At 36.5% G+C, this 22450-nt stretch overlaps 1 protein-coding gene across 1 annotated transcript in view; it reads right to left on the reverse strand.

Annotated features, from left to right (window-relative positions):
* RIMS1 (regulating synaptic membrane exocytosis 1) overlaps positions 1-22450 on the reverse strand; it is a 306477-nt gene that overhangs the window by 167384 nt on the left and 116643 nt on the right. The window contains exons 2-3 of the mRNA XM_059469483.1: positions 21535-21748; positions 19720-19731 (exon numbers count right to left, since the gene is read on the reverse strand). Of these exons, the coding sequence (XP_059325466.1) occupies positions 19720-19731; positions 21535-21748 (226 nt within the window). The remainder of the gene's footprint in view (positions 1-19719; positions 19732-21534; positions 21749-22450) is intronic.

A 22450-nucleotide genomic window follows, 5' to 3' on the forward strand; every position in this document is an offset into this window, starting at 1 on the left:
TAATACATCTTTTATATATATATATATATATATATACATATAATTATTTATAAAAAGCTCATGGAAAGGAAAGTAAGTGGGTCAACTGGTGCAGGTCATAGGGGAATTGATACGCATGAAATAAATTTTGATTTTTTATTCCTAGACATACACCAAAAAATATTAAAAATAGCATTCTGGGTTCTACATCTTTGGAAATATTCAAACCCAGAAGAACACAGTCCTGGTAACCTGATCTACTTGCACCTGCTCTAGGCAAGTATTTGGACTTGACGATCTCCAGAGGCACCTTCAAACACCAAAAACTCTGTGAAACTCTAAAGAATAAAGCACTGATGACAGCCTTACTGTTCTCCATCTAGCTATGTTACATACATTACTGCTAGAAGGCTTGCCTCTCTCTTGTCTCAGTGTCTTACACAGGTTTCTGCCCTAAAGCAAACCATACATATAACCTGAAGATCTGAGTGCAGAGGCTCTGAGCTTACATGAAGGACTTTGGAAAGCCCACAGCATGTTGACCCATTTTCTCCACAGCGTATACACCTTGATGTATGAACACAGTATGAACACAGCTACTTCCTCAGCTATCCAAGAGCTTAAGGTTACTTCTACCAAAAGCTGGTGGAGTGACTGAGTGTGGAAAGCTTCCAATATGATATAGTGAGAATAAAGTTGCCTTATATTTATAGCATATATGTGTCTGTCTGTATATGTATACATATATACACACATCTCCAGAGATTTCAGAGATTAGGTCACTCTATCCTGTGTTGAAGAACTGTGTGAACAGCTGATAGCATCCCCCCTAGGTTTGAGAGGTCATCTACCTAAAACATGTATTTGAGGTTCCCAACCTGTGCAATGCCTGTCATTGTTGAGTTAATGAGCAGAACATAGTGGCCTTGACTGCCACCAGGAGCATGGGGTCACCAGGAGATCTGTTCTGGGCACCTCTGTCTGCAGAGGCAATTCAGGGGAAAGAAAAATGAACACAGGGAACGAGCAGTGCTTACAGACACTGCTTGGATCCACAGGAAGAGACAGTGGAGCTGAGACTAACAGAGCACTAGGAAGACATGATGGAAAAACTCAGGGGCTGTGAGGAAGAGGAGGATTATTGCTGGCTGTAAATAGGGATAGAAGGCAACAGAGGACGGCTGACAGTTAAGGAATACTCCTCATGGGAATGAGCTGAAAATACAGCAGGGAGAATCATGTCCAGACAAAGATTTTTATGGATGATGTAGCAAGCTGCCAAAGGAACATAAGGGAGCAAGTGCAAGCACATGTGGATCTGTCAGTTATAACAAATGCCCAAAATCCTCTTTGGAAGAACAAAATGTTTGGGAGAAGAAAAAAGCATGCTTTTGACATATTGCAGGATCATCTCATTGCAGATCTCTGCCATGCAGCTTGACAGAAATATTCTCTGACCACTTGGATTGATCATCTTTCCACTCACACAGAATCACGATTTATGAACGTGAACTCTGCTTAGGCAGAATTTTCCTCTGTGCCCCACCAACTCCTAGGCTGAGAAGTTCTGGCTGCTGAGTTTTCTTAGAGCTTCCACACTCCCAAGACCACACAAAGCCAAGAATAAGTCTGTCAGAGCCTTGCAACCAGATTGTGAAATTAGGCATCTAATTTGTGAGTGGTACAGTGGGAGGAGAGTGGCACCAAGCATATGGCTCCTCCTGTGCCTGGGCAGCTCCACACACAGCCCTGGCTCACCACCACTGCCTGCCTGGGACAGTCCTCCTGAGCCTGGGCACAAAGATGTGATTGGTTTCTGATCTGTTACAAATACTTTTTTTACATCACATACAGGTAATAGTACTAAACAGAATCCAGATAAACCTGGAAATGTAAGCTGAAACAAAATCATTATAAACCTCCACCAGATTGATCCTGCATGTTTTAACTTTTCTTAAGAAAACAAAAGAAAGCTCTCAGTGAAAGAAAATAAATTCTCAGTGAAAGAGCAAAACTCACAAATCAATATTTGTGAAATATTTAGTTTCAGGGGGAAAAAAAGGCACCATGGTGTAAATTAATTTAGCTGGACAGAACTTTTTCTACCGGGGGAATGTTGAGCATTGTATGGTACTTTTAGTATTTGGCACAATTACTACTATCCAGCAGGGTTTTGACAAAGCACCAAATAGGATTATGCCGTATACATGTTATAGCTATTCAGGTTTCATCATCTATCCTAAGTTTATAGTTTTTTTCACATAATTAGAAATACTTAAGCCTTTTTGTTATGAATGTAAATGCTTATATCCTTATAATTATGAAAAGCCTAATTATATGCTTATAATCCTTATAATTACAGAAAGCAGATTCTTTCCATCACAGCAACTTCTTATATGTTTAAAACTAACACACACTTTATTTGTTCAATATTCTACCTTACATGGACCAGCAACCTGATCTCCTCAGACAAAAAAGCTACCAGAGTATCCTGAGGAAACACAACATATTGTGAGTTTGCTCAACATCTGATTTGCAGTTACTCCCTTACCAAAAGGATGACACGGGTGGTTTTGGCTTTTTGTTGTTTTGGTTTTTTACAATTCCATCTTTGTTGATCCTACCTTCTGAGATGTCCATGGTCCTTTCTTTTAATTCTCCCACCTCTCGCTCCAGGTGCAGAGTCTGAGGCTAAGTTGATTAAGTCTGTGCTATCTGTGCTACCAAGCTCGAGCACAAAGGAACCTCAGTAAATCTGGGATGGAAGATTTGAGGAAGGGGAAGAGAGAATGTCAGTGTTCTACAACAAATTTGAGTGGATATTTCAGATTTATTAAAAAAAAAAAAAACAACCAGGGAAAACAATGTTTTTGGTAAGGAAAAGTGTAGATTTTTAGGAAAGCAAAGACCTTGGGAGACTGAGAAAGGGTTAAACAATTGTGGGTCTGAATATGGAAGATTCAAAAGACAGGGAAAAGGAAAATGGGGCAGGAAAATGCACCAGGAATTTTGTGCCAGTGTAAGAATATTGCAATTTTTTAACTGATCTAAACAGCACACTGTTGACAGCAAATTTACAGACTATACCCAGTATTAATATCAGAGGTTTACTGCTTTGGATTTGCAATACTACTGGCAGGCCACACAGGGAAAGAGGGAAGTTTCAATAGGGTAAGATGATGTAAAGCAGTGCAGAACAATACACTTAGAAAAATCAAACAGTAATGACATTTCATTATCTGATGAAGCTACTGTTACAAAAAACAGGTTGAAATTTGAGATCAGAACTTTGCTAGATGAGGAGAACCATTCTGATCTTCTGCACTTACCTGCATATTCTCAGATATCTAATCAGGCTTTGTAATTCCTAAACAAATAAAAGGCATATAGTGCAGTGACAACTTAAGGCTATTTGGGGAAGAGGCAACAGTCAAGGATATTTTGCCTCTTTATTATCTGAAATAGAGGGATGCCTACTCCATGGTGGTACAGATACAGGGACCATGAACTGGACTTGTGCTCACATGCCTGTTCAACAGAAGCAAGCAATCTTTTTCATCAGGTAAGGGGTTTGTGTGTTGCAGGTTTCTGTGTGTGTCAGGAGTTCAATTTAATGGCCAGTTAGATCCCTTATACAAAAGGAAGAGAATCATGTCAGCAACTAAAAGAACTTTCTTATTCCCTGCTTGGTAGAAGGTAGCTTTGCCAGAGAAACAGCTTCCAGAGCTGGTGAGGTCCATCTACTGTTGCCAGGACTTGGATCACCTCTCCGGCATACTGATATTTGCTCAATATACAGTCCTATTTGATGTAGCTGAACACTAAACACAAACATAGAGTTTGCAGGAAGCAGGAGTACCTCTGATCACATTGCATACCAAAAAATAACTTTCAGTTACATCAGCCTTCTGCTGGGTTCAAAGAGTCTGCCCATTTTGTGAACTGCAAAGATCATTTTCACCAAGATGTGTGATAAACATTCTATGCTCAGTTACTGTTCCTCTCAGTCTTGATTTGATCCTTGCATGTTCTTGTGACTCCATCTTTGAGCTTTTTTAATTCAGATTATGTAACACTGCCAGCAGAATGATCTCAGCCAAACAAATCAACTTTAGTTATTTAAATCCAAAACAGACATAATAGAAAAAATCAGCCAATTCCACCCTCATCCGCAGTCACAGGGAGAGGTTTTCAAGAATATATTATTTCAGTAGAATCTATTCTTTCTAGAATCTGAGTTTAATGATTCCTCTGTATTTCTCTCTAGTTTATAATTAATTTTAACTTTACACTGGAATCAGGTCAGTAGACTACATATTTATAAGGTTAGTTTTATTCTGGTTGTCTCTGTAAGTTTTAGGTGATTATACTAAAACCAGCAGTTTATCCCAGCTTAAATACAACTGCTTTACTGGGGGTCAGGCTCTTCTGGCCCTGTGTCTTTAATAACTTTCCCTTAACCACTTCAGTTCTTTAGACAAAAGAATACAGGGAAGAAGGGAAGACTTGTGAGATGAGGTGGCCAAGAAGAACAAATGTCCAAGGGACATGGATGAAGAGATAAAGAGGTTCAAAGTAGGGTGACGAGAAAAGAGAGAGAGGCAACAAGTTGGGAAACAAATTTGAGAGATGGACATTAGGGAGAAAGTAGGACAAATATCAGAGATTATGAGGAAACTAGCGGGCTGGAAAAGCAACAAAATTGGATTGTTTTGTTGTCACAGTGCAAAAGTGCATTTGGAACAGAGATGTCACATGGACAAATAAAACTTACTTCAGAGGAAACTCTACTTCCTTTTCTTGGTTTAAGGTTTTTTCCTTTGGGTTTAGTTTTTTTTCTTCAGAAAAGAAGGAAGGCATTTGGGGATTCAGGGTTGTCGTTCTTTTAAGAGAAATGCTTTTAGGTGAGCTTTACATCTCTTCAGGCATAACTAGCATAAGGCATTGCCAAGCCCACACACACATGCACTATGACAAACACCTTACAAAAGAGCTGACCAGGGCTCAGTGCACTGCAGAAAACAGCTCCAGATTGGTTGTGAAACACTAAAGCTCTAAATGCAAACAAAGCACATCCAGCAGCTTTTGTAAAAATCATGTGGCACTGCGGTCTTTTATTTGCAAATCCTTCACTTTTTCCTCCCTGCTTATTTTAAAGAAAGAACCTATTCTGAAGTTTAACATTCTACCACTAGAAGAGGCCTCTATTTTTCTATGCTGAGCACAAGTGATGACAGTATTGCTTCCCTTGTAAGAATTTGCTGCTTGCAGACTTTGACATAACTGAAAGGTTTAAGATCTGCACTGAATGTCATGCTCTGCCTAAGTCACTATAGTACCAAGTCCTCTGTATGATTTTAATGGCTGTCCTTCAAATTAAAGCAGAAGTGACTCTTCAATTTCTAAATCAACATATTTTTATTTCTCTCCCTCTCTACCATGTAATTACATCCAAGCATTTTGTTTGAAAGGGTTGCTGAGACTATGCCATGTCACTTGCTGTGCAAGCACAAGCAGCTTTTCTTTGTGAAATGTTTATGGTATTTGCTAAACTTAGACTTCCCAAAATGTTTATTGCACAGAAGCATAAGAATCACTGTATACTACATTAATTTTGAGCAATGTTCTCTTTCCTTGCTGTTTAAAGTGCGGGAATCTAAATTCTTTGCACTCATTTAATACAGTAATATGTGACATTTAAATTGAAAAAGGAAATTACTGGGCAGCTAAAGTCAGACATCCAGAAAACTATCAGAAATAAGAAGGAAAAAAGATTGAGACATAGATTTAAATAAACTCAAAAGACTGAGTTTATCAGCAAGATAAACTGCTAGGAAATAGTAATTACTGTTAAAATATATGCTGGAGAGGCTATATACTTAAAAGGACAGAAAAATAAAACCAAAATAGAAGCAATGAGGAAAAGGTGATTTTCTTAGCCAAGAAACACTGTGGTAGCTACATTTATAACATAGATATTCCAAAAAATAGAGATTGTATTTCACAATAATCATTTAAGAAAACACTAAAAATGCAGATTCCTACCAAAAAACCCAAGGCCTTAACCAACTGAAAGGGCACAGAGCACCTCATGTCAGATGAGTTTTGAGAACAGAGCCAACTTACAAGTAATATAAGATGTTGTACATTAGAAAGCTCTTCTAGCCATAATTTAGCACTTCTGAAAGAGTGGCAAATTTGCTTTTAAAAGCAAATGTTAGAATAGTTAAACCCCAAATGTGATCTTTCTGGGGCTAAAATAGACAGACAGCCATGTTATGTTGATGAGAGTTTACAGTTAGCTCTGTGATCATTATTTAACTTGTTTTCATCCACATGGTGCATACAAACTTGCTTTTGTGTGATTCTAATCTATTACACAATGTATAATGTAACAGTGGAATGCTAAGTGCAGCATTATTATCTAATAAATATTTAATTATAAATTACCTTATAATGGAAATAAAGCCTGTAACACTGCCTCAAAAATTACCAAATTGATATGGTTTCAAAATTTAATTGTAATTAGAAAAATTAACAGAAGTTGAGAAAAAAAATGAGAAATGAAAGCAAGTGAATAAGGATAATTGCAACCCATGTGCCACTGACTGCATAAAGGATAGAAAATTAGTAAAACAGGGAAGTCTTCCAAAGTAATGTTTTAAAAATCTGCATCATTTGACCTGAAAACAAGCTATTGTTTCATGCATCAAATCCAAGGATTAAACCCAGTGAGCTGACAGAAGAGAGCAGTAACTGCAGGTACTTATGGCCAAAGAACAGGAAGTGATCAAGTAGAACATGGCAAGCTGATGCCATGATATGCAGAGCTACAACAAGAAATGGGCCTTGCCAGCCCCAAGGTGAGGGAAGGAAGAGGGGATGTTTAGGGGAGGAAGTACTGCAGTCCCCTGAGCAGGGATTACCCTATGTCCTACAGACAAGACCATGCTGGGGAAGGTTCTCCTGACAGAAGCTGCAGCCCCTGGAGAAATCACATGGGAGCAGGCATTTGTCCTGAAAGACTGTGGCCCACAGAGGATACCATGGGCCACAGCTGGAGGAGGAGGGAGCAACAGAGGAGAACTATTATGGCCTGGTGCCAGCCCATGCCCGGTGCCCTGTGCCACGTGGCTGGACAAGGCAGAGGAGTGGGGAGTGGAGTAGTGAAGAGACCGGAGAAAGGAGGAGCAGATGGTTATTTTAGGTTTTGTGTTTACTTCTCACAATCACACTCTATTTTAGCTGGCAGTAAATTAAATTAACCATCCCCAAGCTGAGTCTGTTTTACCCATGGTGGTAGTTGGTGAACCAGCTCCCTGTTTCTATGTCAGCCCATGAGCTTTTCCATTTTATTTTCTCTCCTTGTCCTGTTGGAGCCTCTAGCAGCCAGACAAGGTCAATCCACCACAGAAGCCTCTCTAAAAAGACTTACAAATGGAGAAATGTGTAAATCTTTTTTTTGTGAAACAAACTGCATAGCAGTTTTTTACAAATGACTGAAAGCCCATCTACAGTCCTTGGAATCTTAAGTTTATCCTCATAGTTTTCAATGGGAGAAAAAAAAATCATCTGGATGCATTTCAGCAGCACCTCAGATAGATTTAACAGTCTTCTTAATCAATTTTAACTTAGTCATGAACTTCCATATCAAGAGACTTAAAACTCAAGTTATTTTCTATGCAATTACAGTCACTGAAGCATTGATTTCTATTTATCAGTGGGCCTTACTAGTAGAGGGCCAGATTTGTCAAGCTTTCAACTCTCTTTTCAATGGATAACTTGGAAATTCAGGCACGTAGTCTGGAGAGAACTGTACCTAGCAGTATGCAACAGATGTCGAGACTCCATAAATCTTTTGCTGCAGTAACTTTGGAAGGTGTACATGTCTTTCTAGCATTACAACAGGAGCACAGTTTCTGAGAAACACTCACTAGGTTAGCATGACTGCCTGCCAAACCTGCCTGAAACTTGTATGGCTTGAAGCATTGAGCTTGCTCCTTAACTTGGCTGCATGGCTAACTGCACCTGCCTTTTGTATCCAATTAGCTACCTGTCATCTTCTTTTTACAAAAAGAAGCAGTTTCTCCTAAGACAACTACACCAACTTGGTTTTTCTCCAATCACCATCTTACCCTCAAGAAGGCTAAAACATTCTATTCTTGATTAAGGCTTTTTATTCCCTTAGCTGACTTGATCTTTCTGAAGCTGAGTACTGAGCTGAACTCTACCATGCTCATTACCTGAAAGCTGTGCATAGCAAATTTTCAACAAGATTTTATGACTTCTCATTGCATGGCCAGAAAGTTAAAAAAAAAGATTTTGGTCTTCACAGGCCTATGAATTATACTCAAAAAATGGAAAAGAATTTACCAACATGAATAAGCATATCCTAAATAAAATACTGAAAATCTAAGTGTGGTTTAGTACAATTTTTGGTAATATACAACATTTGTTTGTTAGTGACTGTCTGTAATGTAGGGGGAAAAAGCCAAATTGAACTCTCTACAGTGGAATATATTCACAACTTTCCACATATCACAGACTGCATATCACAGACTATATACCCTCTTTTAAGGAGGTCAATTCATGTAGGAGACAAAAGGTTACAAAAGAACCAGCTGGTGCATGAATTGTCAGGTTGCCTGTAGAGGAGAAAACACGTAGGTTTGCACAGAAGATTCAGAGTGAGCGTGTAGAGTTTCATTAGAGACAAGACTAAAAATAGGTTTCTGGATGTGTCTACAGATCATTGCTGCTGTACAATTTCCTACTGTTACTGATGAAAAACTGTTGTAGGATTCAACTGCCTCTACACTGGCCTTCATTCCTACCTTCAAGGCCCTAACACTTCCAAAATATGAGCTGTAAGGTACAATGTGGGTATTACCTGAGAGCCAGCCTGACTGGGGCAGCTGCTGGGAGCTACAATAAAACTCTGCAGTACCTTATAGAGCACTTGGTGACTTGGGGCTCTCTCTGGCTAAACAGGAGCCACAGCTGAGAAAGATGCAGAGCTGATTTAGTCTAGTTCAGAGCAAGCTGAAGCACTCTGGGGCACATTGATCTCCCCCCATAAGTATTATGAAAGCATAAACCCAGCTCACATATAATGAGCTGGGTTCTCATAATATGAGGGGTACTCATCTGGAACTGGTTCCTACTCAGTCTGGCAGGAAAATGCATTGACTTAATCTCCTTTGGACACCTCACCAGTCTCCTCTTTAATAGTCTACACAAAAGACCAGGAGGTAAGCTCCTCTAACATCTGCAACAGGCTCTCCTAAACACTCACTGGTTGATTAGGAAAACATCAGGGGTATGGAGGGAAGGGATATAACCTGCAACACAGGACATCCACAAGAGTATGTTTATATCTACACTGAAAGTTTCGGGGGCAAAAAAACCCAAACAAAAACAAAAAGCAGATTAAATCTTCCTTAGTTTAATTCCTTTGTTGCTTTTTCTGCTGCATTAAACTTTCAGCTGTCTCTGTAGTCTCTTGACCCATCCACGAAGGCAGTAAAATGAGTCCCTGAAATAGTCTAGAAAAGCAGGCTTCTTTACAGCTAAAAGGACTGATCCAAATAATCCTGAGGGGTAAAGCTGCCAGGCTGACAAAGGTCTTAAGAGCAGCTCAATGATGAACTTTCAACTGCCCTCTCTCTGTTTGTAGAAGATATTTGGTCAGGGAAGAAAAAAGTAACTTTGTGGATGCATATACAGCAAAGGTATGAGCTTTTATCACTTACAATATGTTGCAGAGAAAAAGTTACACTACCAGTATTAAAATCCCAGCAACACACAAAAATTTCTTGCAGTCATGACAATACAACCATCATTCCCATGCTCATCTATTTCCAGAGAGCCCCAGCAACATCTGCTCATCTCTATGATTAATCTGCGTTTCTCAGTAATACTCAACTTTTCAGAATGAAATATCTCAAACACTGTCCCAAAACTCACCACTACAAAGTGTTTTGCTATGGGAGCCTGTTTTTTATGAACAAGATAATAACAAATATAATAGATTATTGATAAATTAACATTTAACTCCAAAGATTCCACAAACCTGTTGCATGTAAGTTATTTGACAGGTGTTTTAGCTGGAATACTGAAACTGCACAGTACATGATTAAACTTCACCCTAAATAACATACAGCTTTTTGAAAACCTCAATCTAGATTAAAAAAAATTATTGGGTTTTATCTGGTCTTTACAGAAATTCAGATTACATTTTGTCCAGATTTTCATTTAATCTCTGACCAGTCATTAAACAACTGGTAACAGATACTTTATATCATTTTATAATCACAGTTTTGGAGAGAGATTTAATTTATCTCTGTAGGAAGGCTGATTTGCAGATGGGTCCTTATATTAAAGGAATTTGAAGAAACTCACAAAATATTACAGAAACTTTGTCTATAGATTTCCTTGCTTGAAATATACACTTCTATCTTCAATTATGCTTAATAAAACCATTTACCTTAGGTATGCGTATGACAAACTATCCTACATCCTCTCTAACTGCAGCACTGAAGATGTATAGACAGAAAGTCTGCATCCCTGAAGTAAAATTAAAAATGCTCCAGAAGGCAAAATATATAAAAACATAGAAGTATCTTTTATCTAGGACATTACATGGCTAAAAATACACTGAATTTTAATCCTGGATGAGGATTAAGGCTATTTATGATAAAAAGAGAAACAGTAAGAGAGCACAGCTTACATCTAGCCCTCATAATTTTCTTGTTCTCTTGAAATTTTTTCAGCTACTTGTTGATTTCTCATAACGCATAATAGGTCAAAAATCTTACCAAATCTCTCTTTGCAGTAAGATCTCTTTCTGGCTAAAATACCGCTGGTTTTGTGGTGCCAGAATAGCCCAGGAATTCAGTTTACTAAATTTAGTTCTAGTTAGCATTCTTATGTTATTTTATAACTACTAAAACCAAACAATTTTGCCTCAACAGTGTACATAGCTATGAACATTTTAAATATTAGGAGTCATACTCAGTCCTAGCCCCCACAGATCACATTAAAAATCCCATCACATAGAAGAATCTTACATGAATGAGGACTACAATGATTGAAACTGAAAGACACAAATTCCAAAAATAAAATGATCAAGTAAAGAATTCATTGAGCTTAAGGGGCACACACTGGGCTGTCAAATCAGACTGAGCTTAAATGAGTGCACTCTCACATGCCTGTAAGCTGATAGCTGGTTTTTGTGTGATCACATGGAACAAGTGTATTCAGAGGCTGAACAAAGGGATTCAGTTAGTGTTGCCAAAAGCTCAAGTTTTTTAGGGAAGAATGATGCATGATTAGAAGACATCTTCCTTTTTATGGGATCCTTTTACAAGACTTTTCACAGTTACCACAGCTGGGCACAGTTTGAAATAAGGGACATGATGCTGGATTGATTGTCTTCTAGCAATAAAATACACCCAAGTACATCTAGGAAACAGATCACTGCTGGAAAAACTGAAGGTGCATTACTCAGATAAAAACAAGCCCCACCAGGTGCTGCCACAGGGCTTCTAGTTCTGACTGAGCCCTGCTTGGACATCAGCAGTCAGCTCTGCTGGTGCACCACATCCCCTCAGGCATCCCACAGAAGAACACACTTCTTCAAGTCTCCTGAGCCTAAACACATCCCTGGACATCTGCATGTTTGCTACTCTGTTCTCCCTCAATGTCTTTGAGGGAGGGACAAAAAAACCAAAAAGTCTCTAAAGTCTCTAAAACTAAGCTTGCATTGGAGTATCAACTGGAAGAGATATCAAGGCTTCTTTTTTCTGGGTGAACTAGATTAAAGTTTAGATGGTGTGAAATATTTGCCTGCCTGGTTTGTCTCTGTAAAGTTATCCCTCCTATTTAGCCCTCCACAGCAAGGAGGGCTTCAGATTATATTTTTCTACACTTACAGATTTTTGGTTTTTTGCACCAAAACTTCAACTGCAAATGACAAAAGACAAACCCACCTCTCTTGGTTTGCCAAGAGATGGCACATTGTTATGAGGCTCTCCATCCAGAAATAGATGTGTTAATTTTGGATGCATTTACCTGAAGCATTCAAAAAATATCTCAAAATTATGACATTCAGGGTCCTGTCTGACAGATGCCTCCTTCACTGATAGCCCACCTCTCACATGAACAAATGCTGGGTGAGTATATCAACTGTCTGATTCGACACAAGTACACACATTTTATGACAGGCAACAGTAATGGCATTTTTATTTAATTTCTATCTTCTCAGCACTGCACACTACAAATTCATTTCCACTGGTCAGACCTGCCATACAGAAGCACATTGGAAAAGTGGGTTATATCCAGCCTCACCCCACTCTCATGCAGATGGACTCCCCAGGATTCCCCACTGTCCTCCACTAACATTGCAGACCACCAGTTTCAAAGAGCTGTAAATCTACCCAATGAAATGAACTTATTCCCTAAAATGTTGCTATAATAAATACATGCAGAGAAACTAGGCATGTACAAATCAAATTCACCTATACCAGTCACTGGATTAGTCACTAATTTCATCACCAAGATGATTGATTTCTTTATAAGCTGAAAAAACATAGTTTTTAGTACTACTAAGGCAGCTAAATATTATAGTAAATCACATTCTTAAAATTTAAATTTTTAAGAAAATTTAGATACTTTTTTTTATCTTCTTTATTAAGATAGGGTATTTGCTTATTAGTTCTGTATTCCATAGCAAAGAAAAGTAATATATTTATTATATGTGATACATAGAGATCTCTAATCTCTTCTATGATTTCTTCAGTGCCAACAAGTAACAAATTATTCCATTACAGAAATGAAGATAACAGAAATATAGTAAATACACAATACCTTGCAAAGAAAATTTTTTGTTTAAGTTGAAATGCAATAGGGCAAACTGAATTCAGAATGAACAGTTCCAAATTTGATGTGGCAATGAAATGCCAGTGGAGTTTTGGATTTTAAGACACCATAAAGGCAATAGTCCAATAGTAATAGCAGGGAGATTGGATTTGACTTGTTAGCAAGAGGTAACAATAAATTCAAAGCAATCCATATAATGAATTAAAGGACTTGAAAAAATAAGACATTGTGGAAAATTAACACAATTAAATGTGCATAATACTCTGAAAGGATAGTTTGAAATAAGAGACATGATGCTGGATGCAAGAACAGTTCCAAATAGTTAGAGTGATCTCACAGCTGAAACTGCAGCTGGCTATCTACAGGTTTTGCAGGGATTTAAGGCTGAGTTTGGTTTCTACTGATTGTAACATTACTGGAAACACATTGAAGTAAAGAACAACTGGAGGACTCATAAACAGATTCCTGGAGTGACTATGCTTTGAAAATTATCATCTACACAGACCAAGCTAAACAGACATCCTACCTGTAGCTCATCAACACTATTCCCAAAATCTGAAAAAATACATAAACTTGAAATATTTACTGTACAATCCTTAAATATTTATCAGACACAGTATTTATGAGAATATTAATAATGATTCAGCCATAATGATTTGTTCATAAGAATAAAAGGTTCCTCTTACAAATAAAGCCTTCATTAAAGAAGAAATGCTCCATTCAAAATTAGGATTTTAAATTTATGTATCATTATTATTACAGCTATCTACATTATTGATGGCACAATTGCAAGCAAAAGGTGATCAAATATTATTAATGCATTTCCAATCAATCAGAATTAATAACTATAAGCAGCAAGATGTAGAAAGGTTTTATTTCATGCATATAAAGATACAATTTTAGCAATTTTTAATTTATTTATATTTTTTTCCTCCTGATTTTATAAAATTGTACACATATTCTGACTAGTCAGAGATGATCAGAATTGTGTCTGATTTAAACTGTTCATTTTTTCCTTTTATCTTACACCAGATATGCATACATTATCATATTAAATCTATAAGGTCATACCTGTTCATTTTCAACACTGTATTTACTGGATAGACAAGGATCAAAATCTACTATAAAGTTACAGTCTACAGGATCATATTGATTATATTAAGGTGTATGAACACATATACCTTTCTCATTACTTTGTGTTACACCACTAGTATTTTCTTTCATTATCCTCCTTCTTCTTAAGGTGCACTGCATTAAAAAAATCTCAGATTTCAATTGTTATAACTTTCTTAATTTACTTGTGGTTTTAAATATATCTCCAGTTGAAACTAGTTAACTGAAATTATCCCTTTACACAAGACGTTGAAATCTCATCTCTTTACTTACAGATATTTAGGTCATAGATGAATCATATTTGACAAGAGGTGAATAAAAATATTTCTATATTGCTGTATTTTCTGAAACCAGTACTTATTAGAAAAGTGCAATAAAATAATTTCAGCCAAGATCTAAATACTAACTCAAAGTATACTTCTGGACAAAAACACAAAAAGAAAAATAATTTCAATATTTCATATTCTGTCTTTGTAGTAAAACTGACCCAAGTCAGTTAGGAAGATATTCCTCTTCAATACTGACAGCACTGTATCCCATCTGGAAAAGCAGCTTTTATCACAATGGAGTTCAACATTGATCTCCCACACCTCAGATAGTAGCTGAGTCAGCAGGATACACAATATTTTTGGGAGAACCACTGGAAGGCTCTCCTGCTCCTGCTCCTCAGCTTTCTATCATCAACTAAATTGGACCAAACAGAATATGAGATCATGAGTGTTAAAATGATAAAAATACTACATTGAAAGAAATGAAAAGCTCAGCATTGATTTTGTAGCTTTGGTGTTTCTTTCTCTCTGAATGCTGAAAAAAATCATCATAGTGTTAGTGTTCTCTCTAAAGGATTCTGTAAAATTCTGCAATTCATTTGTCCAAAGCTGTAAGTCACAGAATTATTCCCTAACAGAACTTAAGGAGATTTTGTGTAAGCCTATAATGTGTATAGTTACAATAAGCAAACAAATAACAAAAATGACATGAAATATCTTTGGGTTTTCCACTATTAACTCTGCAAGGCAAAAGACACATGAATATGCCAAGCTGGAAGGAGCAAGTTCCCTTAGCACTGGGGCATTGGATCAGACGACCTCCCCAACCTCAATCCTTCCGAGATTCTGTGACTGCTATAGCATAACTTCTCTTTCTGTCCAGAGAAATGGGCACATAAATAATAACTCCTCAGGTGATTTAAATACCTTCAATCATTAACAGATTTCAAAGGTCAAAAAATTGGGTTGCCCTGTACTCCTGTATTAGGTATTGTAGTAGGATGCACATATATGGTATGCATGTGCATTCACTTATGAAAAATCTGTACAATATATGCTTATACATACATACACTCAGCAAACTTGGTGAAGAGCAAGCTAATTTTAAGGATTTCCCTAGAAATTTTATACACTTGTATTTGTTTGAAAGCAAATTAACTTCCCACAAGCAGAGGACAATGATCCCTCCCCCCTTACTTGAAATAGAATTCATCAATTTCTTGCTGGTCTTTGTTTGGTTTTTTTTTCCCTGCTAGAAGCAGCAGTTCTAGGGAGGCATTACTGAAAAGCAGTGCTTCTTTCATGATGCATATAAACCCCATATCTTTTGGAAACAAATTACGTTGAATGCTACAGAGAGAAAATGTATCTGCTATCAATTTGCAATTTGCTATGTAATTTACATCCTTCTGTTGGATTTTTCTGTTTTGTTCTACAGCTGTGTTAGTCAGAGCATACAGAAATTAGTCTTTTAATGGACAATTTGACCTAGGAGTTCTGTTCAAGAGATGTAAAAAAAAATCCTGACAATCCAGACATTCTGTTCTGACAATATTACCAACCTCTGTTAAAGCATTAGTACACAGCTGAATTGCATGGCATATGTAGTCAAGTTGGTAAGGCTTAAATTAGTAAGCCATTATGTAAGCAAATTTTAAGTATAATTTAAAGGAACTAAATTACAAGCTCCCTGAAAAAGCCACCTGACACACAATTAAAAAACTGTTTCCAAGTTGTCTTTCTTTCCAAGTATAAATCACTGACATTATACTAAAATGAAAACAATCTCAGTGACAGTCAGATCAGAAATAGGACTCTCTTCTGCACTGATTACCAGCATTATTTTCTGCAACCACATACTAATAAGTTCAGTGATGTAAATTCTCATATATTTCTAATGTATTTTACATCCGGATTTCCCACCAGTTGCCCTTTACGTATGGAAATAGAAAAAAGAGAAAGCAAACTGCTCTATTCTGTAAAGCACAGGAAAATTCTAACAACACGTACTTTTAACATTTGGTCCTTATTTTTTTCATTTGAAAGTTGATAAAAAATAGTAATCCTAATGAAACCTCTATAATGGTAGACTGATTGCTATGAATAATTATATAGCTTAATCGGGAATATGGATCTTCCACCTAATTCTGTCAATGTCATACATATTTCACTTAGTTCAATACACCCACAGCACCTCACGAAATATCTGAATTTTGATCCAAAGAAACTACATCTGCTCATTCATTTTTTTATCCTATACTGTATCTCCTCTTCTATAAGGAGAAAGAAACACGGATCAGGTTATCACCAAGGCAAGATGTATTTTTGCATTACCTAACCAAATACTGTGAAAAAGCTTTGCAGGAATGAGGAAAGAAAAAAAAGTTGTATTTTCAGTCATTTTTCTGCTTTACAAGGTTGTGGTACCATGGCAGGGAAGAACAGAGAAAGCAGTGGCAGCCAGTCCATCAGGAGGACTGAGGTTGGGCCCTTCCCACCCCTTACCAAACCATGGACAACTACTAGTTGGACATTTTCCCGACTTTTCCACTGCCCTAAAATATTTCCAAAATATTACCAAAATATAATCAAAATATTTCACATCACAGAAGAGAGTGAATGGAACAGAGGGAAGTAACTTAAACCCACTACCATTTTGGCAATTAAAATCTTGCTGTATGGAACAGAACTAAAAGGATTCAAAATGGAAGTGTAGGCCCTCTATAAAGAACTAAAACCACCTAGGATATTCTGCCAAAATAGAAATGCCAGCTTTCTCTCAAAGAAAAAAGAAACCTACCTGACTTCCTTCTGAAATCTTATCTCACATAAAATTGAATTAAACCCACTAAATGTGGTCTGCCTGCAACTATATGAAAGGAGAGCAAACTCAGGTCAGAAGTACAAAGGGCTAACCAATACTCAAAAAGCATGAAAGAACTTCAGAAATATATTTGAGTATGCATTGACATTTTAGAACAAGAATAATTGAAATTCATGTAACTCATTAGTCACTAGAGTATGCCAGTTATTGCCAATTAATTTTGGAAGTGTAATGGAGTCATTTCTTGATCAGCCTAGGATGACTACTAACTCTCACTACAAGGTGTTTTGGAATGTCCTTTATGATTTTAAATTAGGAGTGAACATATTGAGTCCTGCTATATATATTTGAAAAAATCCTTAAGGAATATTTGGCACTTACTTGAAAAGGTCAAGAAAAGCTTCAAAGCATTACATTTTTAAAATATTTAGCCACAATCAAGAGCTGCAAGGACCTCTTAGGGACCTTGTACATTGCCCTACAGCCACAAGCAACCACATCACATAAATCCTTTCCTAACCTCATTAAATTTAGCCTTTAAAGTTTTATTGGGCTCTTTTTCTTTCCAATAAGCCACATGAAATAAATTCTCAAGGCTTTAATGCTTATAAACATCTTTTTTCAAGCCAGGAGTGTTTAGGACCAAGTGGTACATATTTGGTCTCATGTATTCACTGTCCTCTATTCTCATGTTTAAATTTTCTGCATTTCCACACATCAATTCCATACTTCCAGTTATCAACTATAATTGCTTTAGGTCTTGTCCCCTTAATCTCCCCAGCCTTCTCTCACATGAGCAGCTCTCCATTTTCTGGATCATCCTCTGATTGACTTTCTTTGTGACTGTCACAATTTGTATTTGTAAAAGATGGGTAATGCATGGGAAACAACACCCCAGGTGAGGGATCATTAATTCTCCAACGCTACAGGAAACACCTTCAATCAAGGTTAACATTTGACTTTTCCTGAGCTGACACTTTGGTAATTCACACTTCAGCATCCTTAACTTGGATGCACCCTTAACTTGAAGAAACTTGGTGCATGTGTTTGGTATCAATATAATTTATTGTGGTAAAAAATTCATGTGGACTCTAAGGGATAAATACATTTTAAAAGTTTTTACTGATATGAAACTTGCCATATGTAATTAGTCAGGAATGTTGAGCCATTGAAAATAATTTAGAAATAATATTTTTCTCATGTTGCTCTATTTTAATTATACCAATTGTTCTAAAACATGCTATTTTTAGGCATGTATTAATATTTTGAAATTAACTAATTCTATATATTACATTAACTTTTAGAGAGAGGCACTGCTAAAGCAATGGTACTTTAAAGAAGTGATCCCCAAGTTTTTCACACATTCAGGACTAGTTATTATCATTAACTTTTCATCTGTTAAAGAGAAGTAGCTCAGCTTTATCACACCATATAGAATGTATTTTCACACATTACTATTATGGCATTTCCTTGGCATGTGGAAGACTGGAGTTCAACACCTAAACTAACCTAAACCTTTAGAAAAACCTAAACTAAGACAAGTGCAAATTATAAGGATGTCTTTAATTGAATTTTGGAGAATCCAAACAAGTCAGATATGTTTTCAGAATATATCTTCAGAGTAGCTCTAATACTAACATATTAAAAATCTACTGCAATGCTCAAATGTGATAGAAATAATTTTCTCTGGGAATTTAAACAATACTAAATTTCAGGTTACAGGTGTGCTAGTATTTAAAATGGGGGCAAAACACATAACACCATATTGCAAGCATAACTCCCCAAAGAACATATCAAAAGCTACACTAGATTGTAAATAATTTACACTTGTTTCAGCTGAGGTACCAGAAAAGCTACCTAATTGCCATACTTAATACTCCAATTAAAAATCTGGAGTACTACCATTTGCCGAAGTGCCCCAGAAAAGGCGGTGAATGCACGTGCACTGCTCTGCTCAGGCACTGCCACACCTGATGCCATGCACAGGGTGCAGAGATGAACAGGGAACTCCCCTCACCTCTCTGAGACAAGGCACAGGCAACACTGGGGAATATGTCTGTGCTTGATCCTAAAAGTTCTGCAGATTTTTGAAATTATAACTACGCATTCAAAAAGGATTCCACCTTGCTCACAATACTTACGTCCACTTTGTTTGCCTATATATATTATTCCAAATGTCAATCAAAAAGCTGATTTTACACGAATTCCCTGAGTTTCTGCTGCACTAGAGGTGAAACACAGTAAACCATGTAAAACAGTGTAAAATTAGAATTAAATACTAAATTCGATTTCCTGAAGCTGATGGAAGGACCTTGCATGCAAAAAGTCAAAACAGTTAACTAAAGATGTATGAAATAAATTTATGAAATAAAATTTTATTACACTTTATTGGCTCGTCTACTTTTTAGCCTATAAGTAATTCTCTTAATTTCTTTTATTGTCATAACTTTGACAAGAGTCTTGGGTTTCCTTGCTGAGCTGTCTTCAAGGCCTATGTTCAGCTAAGGGACGTTCAGGGCCTGGGTGTCAGGATTCCTGTTTTCCCCCCTCCCCTGTGGGTGATTATGAAATTTCAGTTCAGTTTTTCACATTAATATGTATCCCAGTTAACTAACAACATTATAACAATAAATTATAAAAAGCATGGATTCTAACCACTTTGTCCTCCTTTGGGAAAGCATCCAAGGAAGCATAATGAAAAGAGAAAAGAAAAAAAGAAGAGATAAAGAATAAAATAGGCAAGTATTATTAGACAGATTTCAAAGAAATGCAATTCCAATAACTCTCTACGAAGAGACAAAACCACAAAATTAAGAAAAAAAGAGCTTTAAATAAAAAGATGACATTACTGTATATGTTGAAAACATGTTTTCGTGGCCTGACCCACGGAAGCATAAACAATATAAGAAACAAAATGCAAGTTACAAATGAAATGACACTCTTCCATTTCTGTGGCTTGAAATAGGGGGTGAAAAATGGTTAAAATACATTTACATTTTTTTTCTGAATAAAGTTAAGCTGTATCACATGCACTCATTAATAGAATAATGTAATACATCAAAGTCAACTATATTTTCAGAGACTTGCTCTGATGACACCATCTACAGGTGACACAATGCAATGCATCTATTTTTACTAATACTAATACATGCACATTTTCGTTCAGTTTACCTACATAGTTCTCTTCAGCATGTGAATTTAATTTAATTGAGACTCACAGTTACATCGAGGCTATGGAAAATCTCTAAAATAACCATGAAATGCATCTTTTTGAGGAGTCATTTTTGCTTTACATGAAATTTCAGAAAATGTCCATCAGAAGATGTCTATTCAGCTGATGTCCATCTTAAAAAAAGTGAAAAGGCCACAAACTTGTTCCTTTGTGAACATGATTATCTGCTATACAATCTATGTTCACTTTTAGGTGAATTTGTGTTGATACCAAGAGCACCTATAAATTTACCCTACAAAAGCCTGGCATCTTAAAGCCACAAAAGAAAGTTGCCTTATCTCATGTCAGAAAATAAAACTGTTCACGTAATAAAAAGAGATGTGTAAAATTTACAGCATTTTATTTTAAATTACATATAAAATTATTTTATATAAATTATATATATTATATAAAATTATACACGTAGATAATATAAATTATATAAAATATTTTAAATTTTAAAACATTTTAAAATTCATAAAGTTTTACAACACACCATAGTTCTTGATGACCAGCCAAAAATCATCACTGGATAACAGTATTCCAAATTTAGATCCTACTGCTCTAGTATGAGAGAGTAGTCAGAGGCTTGGAAGGGACTGACTGACCAGAGGGTACTCTTGGATAATATTTGGTTCTGTGGAAAGCTGCTGCAGATAACTCATGCAAATCAGAGGGAGAACCATTCATTTCACTTACCTGAAAGTAGGATGCTTAATCCAGACTAATTTGAAGTTTTATTCTTTAAATAAATTTTAAATTAATTGGCATAACACTTTTCCTGTGCCAAGAAAAGTGGTTGTTTTTTGGTTTTTTTAAACCAAAAAATTGACTGACTTCATGTAAAAGCAATCTATAAATGTTTATGACAAGCTCTATGAAAATAAAAATGTAATATTAAATAAGGCTTCAATAAGAATTTATTAATGTGGAGTTGTACCTGAGCAAAAGGGTTTCTTCTTCCATTCTATGAAAAACAAGTATATTTTCTACAAGCTTTCGCTCCACAGAACTGGACACTATTACTCTTTTGCTTTAATTAACTCTGTGATTCCCAAGTACCTTGGCAATCATTAGATACATTTATTTTACTTGTAAGATTTAACATTGATTTACGTGTATGATACACACATCATAATGAAGCAATGAACGAAACACTTAAGTAAAATGTAGCATGAAATGCCAAACTTAAAGTGAACAATCTGCAGCATGGCAATGTCAGGAGGCTTTTCCTTAAGAGCATACATCAGAACACTTACATTGTTTGATCGCAGAGAGACACGACCTCCACACCGAGCACAGAACTTGGTCCGGCAATAAGAACACAAATGGCCACAACCATCTGCAAACTTTGTTTTATGACAGATTCCACATGTTGGAGCATCATCCTTGTGCTCTCCCTGGTAACGGCGGGCTTCTTCCCCTATCTTTCTTACTTGCTCTTTATAGCTTTCAAATTGTTGATGCAACCTCCTGCATAGATGAGAAAAAAGTTTATATAGCACGAATAGGAGGAAAGATTACTACTCTGTATTTCTTTCAGTCTGTAACTCCACCTAATATTCTGGGCCTGTTCACAATACTACATGTACCTCATATCAAATACACACTGCACACAGAAGACTGTATAGGGCAATCTAAAGGAAAAAAAAAAATAGGCATCTTTATTCTTGAAGGCTTACTTCAAAGATTACAAACAAATCATTTCACTTGACCAGAAATTGATCCAAATGCATATACTGCACAAAACTGCCTACCATGTACTGAATAAAAGAAATAACTGTGTGAACAAATCTGCATCTTTTTAACCAACTTAATTTATTCATCAGGTGTGATCAAAATATGTAAATCAATCTCCAGTTTCAGTGCTTTCAAAATCTAGATTACTAACACATGCAACAGATATTTCAAAACATGGTCTGCAATGACACTGACCTTACAAGAACATGAGAACATCTTTTTATTTCAAATTTGTATCTTAACAATCTGTTGTGTTTTCTCTTGTTGAGTGAATACTTAAAAGTTTGCTATCCCTCATTATGGATATTCCAGCTTAGCTGCAGGAGTATACAGAAGCATTAGCAGGTGCAGAGGTTCCTAGGATGAAGACTGGTGTTGAAAGAAGCAGCACTTCTCATCCAGCTGCCCCAAACAACGAACACCCTGACCCTATGC

Source organism: Ammospiza nelsoni, chromosome 3 (genome assembly GCF_027579445.1).
Source record: "Ammospiza nelsoni isolate bAmmNel1 chromosome 3, bAmmNel1.pri, whole genome shotgun sequence".
Classification (NCBI taxonomy): domain Eukaryota; kingdom Metazoa; phylum Chordata; class Aves; order Passeriformes; family Passerellidae; genus Ammospiza; species Ammospiza nelsoni.